The 9,785-nt window shown below is 34.5% G+C and overlaps 1 protein-coding gene across 1 annotated transcript; it reads left to right on the top strand.

Moving 5' to 3' along the window:
- The first annotated feature begins 405 nt into the window (after positions 1-405).
- On the top strand, positions 406-7,036 carry Mtpalpha (monolysocardiolipin acyltransferase Mtpalpha). The gene is made up of 7 exons (XM_011310882.1): positions 406-780; positions 1,000-1,109; positions 1,184-1,456; positions 2,294-2,544; positions 3,611-4,794; positions 5,443-5,645; positions 6,351-7,036. The coding sequence occupies exons 1-7, from the start codon at positions 708-710 to the stop codon at positions 6,552-6,554; spliced, it is 2,298 nt and encodes a 765-aa protein (XP_011309184.1). The 5' UTR covers positions 406-707; the 3' UTR covers positions 6,555-7,036.
- Positions 7,037-9,785: the final 2,749 nt, after the last annotated feature.

The following is a 9,785-nucleotide window of genomic DNA, read 5'->3' as shown; positions in this document are numbered from 1 at the left end:
GTCGTTGCGTTCGTCCTTATTGACACGTACGTTCTTCAGATTAGTACATACGCCACCGCTATGGAAATTCTTTGTAGCCTTTGCATAAGTACTGGCAACGGGTCACCATCATTTTTGGTATTAACGCAGATATATTAAAAAAAAACAATTGGCAAGAATAAATTAAGTGCATACCAATAAATGATTTTGTTCCATTCATTACCCCATTTAACATTAAAGCGAGGGAAATGTGACATTAAACTTATGAAGTAATCGAAAAAGCCCGCCGTTTCGGCCGAAAATGGCCGCACCAATCAGAAATCGCCGCCTCTTGAGCGCCGGCAACCCCTCTATAATATCGAACACAATCTATTGAACATATAGACGTACTTGTGATATTATAGCCCTGAAAAATTATTCCTACTTTTTCCAATTTTCACTCATATCCTTGGTTCCCACCTCTCAAAACTAGAGCTAAAATTTCTCTTCAGAACTAGATTATGTACTGGATGAGCTATAGTCTCTATAGCCCTAATTTGAAAATTGCCGAGTGTTATGTTGATTTGGGCCGGCTTTAGGAGAATAGTGGGGGTACTCGCAAGATCATAGATAGAAGGCCGAAGTTTTCCGAAGAGAGTTCTTTACACGGTTCGCTAGCACATTGAGGATTCAGCGGATTCAGTACATTCAGTCAGATTGCACTTGTACAGGCTAAGCGTAAGGCTAAGATGGCAAGTTTGCGAATTTTTGGGGCGCTGAAAAGATTTTCACGAATTAATCATGACTGTCTTACACTATCAGGTAATTTTAGACTCTTCACTAATCAATTCACTCTTTACAGAATCATATTTTAATTATGTAAAAGTGATATTTATAAAAATTGCACATTCATCTCATCAATCGAAAATTAACCTTTGTACCCTACTTGAAAATTCGTATGATTGTTGATTTCGAACGCGATATTCGAGTGACTATTGAATTATAGAATTACTAGTCTCATGAATTCTTATCTCTGTGCAGGATATCAGTCGTCACTGAGATTTTTAGCAACTGCTGCAACAAACAAGCACACAAAATACAAACTCATCGATGATGTGGCTGTTATCACACTCGATTCACCAGGTGTCAAGGTGAATTTCGTAGGAACAGTCATGAAAACACGAGGGAATATAAAGATTACTAAATTGAATTTTTTCATGCTCAGGAGAACACCTTGAATGCTGAATTGATGGAAGAAATGCGGACTTTGATGGGAGAAATAGAGAATAATTCTGCTATTAAATCTGCGGTGATAATAAGTGGAAAACCAAACAGTTTTATTGCTGGTGCCGATATATCTATGTTACAGAATTTAAAGAATGAAGAGGAAGTTTATAAGGTGTCAAAAGCTGGCCATGCAATTATTGACAGGATAGCTGACAGCAAAAAACCTATTATTGCTGCTATCAAAGGCACTTGTCTGGGTGGTGGTTTAGAGGTAAAATTAATTGCTTTCATCAATAACGAGCTACAATTCTTAAAAACTGGAACAATTGTCACGGTCTATACTCGAAAATATTTAGATAATCCTATCCCGAATTCCGAAAAGTACAGAAGGAGAATTTTTTGACAACATTTTTTAATTTCTAGATGTTAATTCATTTAAACTTCGTTAGTAAATGGTACTCTAGGATGAGTGCATTTTTTTCGAAGATTTTCGCAAATATCTTGGAGTTGAAGAAGAATACTGACATGTTTATAGATACATATTTTTACGCCTCTCCGTTTTCTCTAAAAAAAATGTGAGTGCAAACATATCGTTATCTTCCTTCAATTTCGAGATATTAGGTATAAACTAGGCTTGAAAAAAGTGCGCTTATCTTAAATTACCACTTATCTACTGAATTTCTGCAATATTAAAAAAACTGACGGAATGGTTAATACTATGGAAATTTTCCTCATTCAAATTTCAGCCGATCAAATTTCACCATTAGTTGTTATTTTATATAGTCCACATAGTATTTAGGTTTCTTGATAATTTCATTGACAATTTTTCATGTTGTATATCTTTAGCAAAAATGAAGGATTAACCACTCTATGCAATCTTCAATTGAATCTGACGAATTGAATTTCATTGCGTTAATTAAACAATTGTCATTAACAATGAATGGATTCGGCGATTTTCGCTATTCTATTGGTGACAATTTGGATGATAAAATTTTTCCCCTAATACCTTTCGAAATTGCTCGAATAATTTTAAGTTCTTGTGGTATTATTTCCGGGAATTTTGTTACAAGATTATTAAATTTTTGTTTATTTTTTTATTTTTTCACAGGTGGCATTGGCTTGCCAGTACCGCTTAGCTGTCAAGGACAAAAAGACAGTTATAGGATTGCCAGAGGTGAAGCTCGGTCTCCTCCCTGGCGGTGGAGGTACTCAGAGGTTACCTAAACTGATAGCACTCCCAGACGCCCTCAGTTTAGCTCTTACTGGCTCAATGCTCAAGGCTGATAAAGCTAAGAAATTGGGGATTATTGATTTACTAGTTGATCATCTGGGACCCGGTCTTAGCACACCTGAGAACAAGTATCTTTCATTTCGCTATTCTTTCCTTCCAAATGGAGGCATTTAATCAATTAAAACCGAGCCTACCAATTTTTTTATCAAAACAATCAGCTCTGACCTGTAGAATGCGTATATTTTGTTTTTACGACGATGCCTCAAAAAGTAATTATTGAAATCTATTCAATTGCCACTTAAAATATTCGTCCATCGATTATTTTGAGTGTCAAGCTCACCTTTGGGATTCACTACATGATTAGTTATTGAAAAAATTTTATATCTTACTAAAAAAAATACGGAAAAAATACGGAAAAAAAAAATTTGAGGATTCGAATATTAAAGGTCAAAAATAGATGGTTAGAATATTAACATAAGCATTATTAATAACACGAATATCAAATATTTTAGATCACTCCAAGAATTTTAATCCATTCGAAAGCATCTTGCTAATTTATTAACACAGAAATAATGCTATAGGCAAAATTAAGTCAATGTTCCACGTGTTTCTTCATGAGAACTGTGCAATTTATGAGCTATGATCGGACACATTAGAAAGTCACAAAAATTATGACCTAAACCAAATCTACTTCGTGTAACAATGCAAGACAACGTTTTCCGTTTTCCAATTTCAAATTGTTGTTTTTTTATTCATTTAAATGTTCATTAGTTCGTGTAAACCTAAGAAATATATTTTTGATGAAGTGGCAAAAGGAGATAACTAGTCTTATCTAACATCATGGAAATTAAAAAACATTTCGACACATTTTATCAAAGGCTTTATTTGCAGAGTCATTTGAAGATTATTCTGAAATATCGAAATCAAGAAAGATTGAAAACTTCAATCAAAGTCTTTTTTGCAGAGTCATTTGAGAGCCACAACAAAATTTACTATACAAATTTCGCCACTTCCTTCAGTTTCGAAGATATTGCCAAAAATTCGTGGAAGAACTAAGTCGTCTCACTTGCATTTATCCTTCCAAAAGAATCAGCCGGGATTCAATTTAGGTGATAGGTAATAAAAGACAATGCTTCCATTCGGAAGCAAAATATAGATATTTCCCCGTAAATGATAATTCATTTGAACTTTCAGTACACTGAGGTACTTAGAAGAGACAGCGATAAAAGTAGCGAAAGACATAGCCAATGGAACACTGAAGATTGATCGCTCTCCAAAGTCATTGACAGGTCAAATCATGAATTGGGCATTTACATTAGATATAGTAAAGGAACAAATATTCAAGAAATCGAAGGAACAAGTCCTGAAGATGACGAATGGTCTGTATCCTGCACCGCTGAAAATCTTAGAGGTGATTCGTGTAGGAGTGGACAAGGGTTCAGCAGCTGGTTATGAAGCAGAGGCTCGTGGTTTCGCCCATTTGTCGCAAACTCCCCAATCAAAAGGCCTCATTAGTCTATTCTTCGGTCAGACTGCGTGTAAGAAGAATCGTTTTGGCACTCCGAAAAATCAAGTGAAGAAGATCGCAGTGGTTGGAGCTGGACTGATGGGCGCAGGTATAGCAACTGTCAGTGTAGACAAAGGCTATAGTGTTGTCATGAAGGACACCACTGACAATGGACTCTCAAGGGGTGTTGGACAAGTCCAGAAACACTACGCGGGGGCATTAAAGCGAAAACGCATTAGCCAGGTAGAGCAGAGTCAAATAATGACTAATCTCATTCCTACCTTGCATTACAATGATTTCAAAGATACTGATGTTGTCATTGAAGCTGTCTTTGAAGATCTAGCTGTAAAACATAAAGTCATTCAAGAAATTGAAGCCAATACCCCAGAGCATTGTGTTGTTGCCACAAACACATCAGCCATTCCAATCACTAAAATTGCTGCTGGAAGCAGTCGTCCTGATAAAGTCATTGGCATGCATTACTTCTCACCAGTAGAGAAAATGCAACTTCTTGAGATAATCACGCATAAGGGAACAAGTACGGAATCAATCAAAACTGCTGTTGATGTTGGACTGAAACAGGGAAAAATCGTTATTATTGTTGGCGATGGTCCTGGATTCTACACGACTAGAATTCTCAGTACTATGTTGTCGGAGATGTTGCGATTACTTCAGGAGGGGATTGACCCTACTCGTTTGGATAAATTGACGAAGAAATTTGGATTTCCTGTTGGAGTTGCAACACTTTCCGATGAAGTTGGTATTGATGTTGGCGCCCATATCAGTGCTGATCTTTCTAAAGCATTTGGTACCAGGTTCCAAGGTGGCAATATTCAGATTATGAGTGAAATGGTCAAAGCTGGATTTTTGGGTAAGTCCTTTTCGCACTTGATGATAATTCCTACACATCCTACAATTTTTTGTTTTCTTTTACACATTTTGCTTCTTTATTCTTATCGACTATTAAATGTATACATTTTCCGTATCAGGGAGATTTGTAAATGGCGTGTTTTCAATTATTTTTCTGCCAACTTGGTAGATCTTTTGGACTCAAATTTCCGTTTGCTACCCTTCAATAATTTTTCTTGTTTTTTATCAGTATTTTTTAATAGCCATTCAAGTGGTTTCCGCAAGATAAGTTGATATCCAAATTTATAAATATTTTAGGCTGACAAGGTCAAGTTTCAACTAAAGATTATGTATGATGTATGTTGGATAATACATGGAATTTCATCTAGAAAGAACAATGGGTACTGAGAAAGGGAAACAGGATATTTAAACCCGCGTGGTTACCACCTTCATATCTACGCGAGTTAGAATGCCCTTGCTTTCCCCCCTTGGTGCACAAGATACTTTTATTGCGGAAAAATCTTGTGATTAGAAATGACTTTGAATTCTTTAGAGAATCGTCCTCAAAGATTTTCTGGAGGGATGTAGGTCAACTTTATTAAATTTTTCTCCTTATTGTTCGGTTTTATTATGGAGCAATTCAATATTTTCAACCATTTCTGTTATTCAGGTCGAAAATCAGGCAAAGGAATTTACGTCTACGAAGCGGGCAGGAAAGATAGAGATGTCAATCTTGGAGCTTTAGATATCATGAAGAAATACAGCATAGAACCGAAAGGTAGCAATGCTGATGAAGATATTCAATTGAGGATGGTTACTCGATTCGTTAACGAGGCTGTGTTGTGCCTTGAAGAAAATATTCTGGCTAACCCTGTAAGTTCTACTCACATCATATATTCTATATATTGAAGATACCAATTGATAGGTCATCATCACATATCAATTAACCAATATCCAAGAAGCAAGATAGTTTCTGACCATTTTTTCTAAAAATGGATTTTCCTGAAATGCCGAAATTACTTCGAAACCTTCGAGAAAATATTTTAGAATTCAATCTCTAGACTTTAATATAAATATTTCCACAGCTTTTTTCATTGGCGCTAAGAATGATGGCTTATTTCATTAATTTAAAAAATATCATGGACCTACGAAAGATGAACAGATTCATTAAAAGGGTACTCATGAGGAAATTTTACTGAAAATTCCTTTGAAAGTTAAAATGGACAGTAGATATATTTCATCGTCAAAATTCACCTTTTCAGACAACTATTAGGCCATAATGTTTTTTGTTCACATCCCTATTTTGAGTGCATCTTATCATGGTTAAACAATTACTCAAAAAACAATACTCAAAAGCCTTATACTACTAGCTTAAAATATTCGTTCAAAATTTATTAATAATATCGATTGTTTATATTTCTTAAATAATTCTGATGCATCTTGCTACTTCGCTAGAAAATGAACTGTAGTTCAGAGAGAATGAAAGCAATATCCCACTCGTTTAGATATAAATAACGACCAGCAGAAACATTTAATAAAAACGATTGAATGAATAATTAATTTGTGTTGTCCTTCTAGCTGGAGGGTGACATTGGGGCTGTATTTGGTCTTGGCTTCCCACCATTCACTGGTGGTCCATTCAGGTGGGTTGACTGGTATGGAGCCGGTAATCTCGTCAGGAAAATGGAGGAATACGGTACTCACTACGGAGACGCGTACAAACCCTGTCAAACCCTTTACGCTATGGCAGGAGATTCAACAAAAAAGTTCCACGCCAAGTAAACCAGACTGCTGAACAATTTATAGACTTTTACAATTTCGTACAGAATTTCCAGCATCCAGTGAATCCATGAGGACTACTTAGAAAATATTTGCGCTACTTTATGAATCAAGGAAAAGACATTCGGCCTGAAAATCCACCGTTTTTTCCATTTAGTAATCAGTTTATATTTTTTAATTGAAAATTGAAAAGCCGGCGTATTACTTATGGCCGAATAATTCCTGGATGATAAAACTTATAGAATATCCCACATTTCAGTCAATTTTTCTCCCATTTGTTGAGAATTATCGCATTTTATAGAGGTTTTATATGCAAAACAAAATGTAAAACGCTTACATTTTCATATTTTCTATGAATATTGAAATGTTGTTATGAATATATTTTTGAAAGAAATGAAGAAATTGCTCCCATCCCCAGAATAAGAACGGAAAAAATGGTAATGTAATATCAATTTTCCATAAATAGTAATTTTTCATTATTATTATACCATTGCGTTTGTTTCTTTTCCTGCCATCAGTTTCCTGCGATTAACTCTTAATTAACCACCAGGAGAATCAATTGGTTCGTAAGGAAAAAACTCGACACTTTCCAAGTCTAAAGAGTTCACTTCAGTACGATAATTTGTTATACAAATTATTGTGTTAATAAATATAAATCTTGGTAACAGTGTACGCATCTTGCGTCATTTACCGGTCCAGCACGCCTTGTCTACTCGTTAATGCCATTTTATGAAAAAAAAAAGAAGGCGGGGTCCTCAAGCTGATGCAAGTAGATCAGAAGTTTCATTGACCAGGAAAAATTAATATGGAGGCTTGATTAACAAATTGAATACTCATTTTCATTGACTGTGAAAAACTTCAACAATTGACTGTTCTAAAAATTATTTATTCATTATGCTGGTCGGTAGAATGCATAAAAAATTATGTAAATTGGATTTAACGTAATGTTTTACCGGCATCTGATAGACCATTAAGAGAAACGTTATTGACGACAAACTGGATTTGAAGATGAGGATAATTCAATTAGAGATGCAATCATTCTAGTCCTCGGTAATGGCGCAGGAAACGTAATGCTTATTGCATACGTCTCAAAGGACTTCAAATCTCGTAAAATCATTGGGAATAACTTCAAGACACTTATCCATTATTGAATTATTTATTTTGGACATAAAAAGTGCTGGAGAATTTATTTAGCACTTCTCGCATTGCTGGTGATTATTTCAGTTTCTTTCATTGAGTCATCAATAAAATCATGTATAATCATAGTAATAATAATAAATTATTATTATTATGATTATATAATAATATATATATATATAATATCAATATAATGCAATTATGACAGGAACCACTCGTTTGTTGAAAAAAAAACTAGAAGATTTCCTCGCATTAAGCGTTGGTGCCGATATCTTTGAATGTTTCAGATTTTCGGCAAATTTCAGAGAATCGATTGATAAAATTAACGTGCAAAAAATCACAGAACTTTATGGAAAATTCAGAAAAATTATCTACATACGCTATACTTGCCTATTATACCAAGGATATTTCCTATTATATTATCTTAAGGATATCTGAATTTCGTTTTAACGAGATACTTGCATGTATTTTCCTTTCTAAATAGAAACTTATGTTCAAGTACAACTGTTGCCAATGACACATGAACATTTGAAAATGAGGAATTCTTCATGTAACATAATCGAGAAAGACGTAACATGGTGAAATATTTTATCACCGAAAAACGTGTTGGATACTATCCCCTCAGTTTGATAGTCCATTGATCTCATACCCTAGGCCTCTCGACCTTTTTAATTTCACTCAAGTTTAATTTTTTCTTGACGAGAAGTTACATCTACAAACATACTATATCTACACATTTTTCGTCATCAATTCTCGTTAGAAGAATGTACACTTCGGAAAAAAAATACGCTTACCACATTTGAAATCCGAATATTAACACATCTTGACTTGTGCCAAGTAAATTTACAGAAATTTCTTAACAAATTTTTGCTTCACTGTATGGAATGGAAATTAATGGTCCTGACTCTCCTCTTCAACTAGGTCTACTTTACCAGAATGATTGAAAACTCGTCGGATACTCTACATGTAAATTCCTTTCTCTTACAAATTGAAAGCAGAATTCAATTGTGCACCTGTTGTTATTCATTGTATTGCAATGAATCATTCGCAATGCAATTGTTTCAGATAGTTCAGAAATTGCAACGTATTATTTTCATTACATTACTATCATATTAATAAAATTTTTAAGAATAGTCAAAATTTCTCCGAGTTGGAGAAGATTGCCAAAATCTATAATTTCAAAAAATGAATGAACACAAGTTTTTGCTTTTATAATTAACTATCAATCACCAACACGAAGATGTCAGATACTGAATAATTCTAGCAGTACTCAGATATTCTTGAACACCCAATACTGGAATTTCCTTCTAATTTTCTTTATGTATGCCATTGGTATCCAAAGGACTTTTCCGTTTTTATAAATTTTTTTTCTAGTACTGAATTTTTATGCGGAAGGTTTCTCACGCATTCCTTTGGCAACTCATTCAATTCGAAGATTCATTAGTTGTTTCAAAAATATGTTGAAAAACCTTGATTATTCATCAACTTTCCATTAGCCTCATGGGTGTGATACAAAATCTTTTGGAAAAAAAAAGTACATTTCCCAAAACCCTTTCTTTTTCTTAACTAATCGTTACAAATGGCAAAATCAGATCGAACAAATGTAAAAAAATCGTTTCAGCCATCGACTTTATAACAGATTTTGGAGAACAAGTTAAGGCCCGGATGGACTGTCCGGAAAAGATAATTTACTCCAAAATTGGGACTTTTAATTACTCCGTCAATTAATCGTTTTTTCCGATAATTGTTAGCTAGCGGCTTAGTTGTTGACAATCGCTAGAACGCTAGCTAACAATTATTGAAAAAAACGATTAATTGCCAAAATAATTAGGAATCCGAATTTCGGAGTAAATTATCTTTTCTAGATAGTCCACCCGAGCCTTAAGGACCAGTTGGATTATCTGGAAAAGATAATTTACTCCAAAATTGGGATTCCTAATTACTCTGGCAATTAATCGTTAGCTAGCGTTCTAGCTGTTGTCAACGACTAGAACGCTAGCTAACAATTATCGGAAAAAACAATTAATTGACAGAGTAATTAGGAATCCCAATTTTGGAGTAAACTATCTTTCCGAGATACTCCATCCGGCCCTTAAC

The sequence above is a fragment of the Fopius arisanus genome, unplaced genomic scaffold, assembly GCF_000806365.1.
Source record: "Fopius arisanus strain USDA-PBARC FA_bdor unplaced genomic scaffold, ASM80636v1 scaffold00079, whole genome shotgun sequence".
Taxonomy (NCBI): Eukaryota; Metazoa; Arthropoda; class Insecta; order Hymenoptera; family Braconidae; genus Fopius; species Fopius arisanus.
The sequence above is the reverse complement of the archived record's forward strand: the minus strand, read 5'-3'. Positions and strand labels throughout refer to the sequence as shown.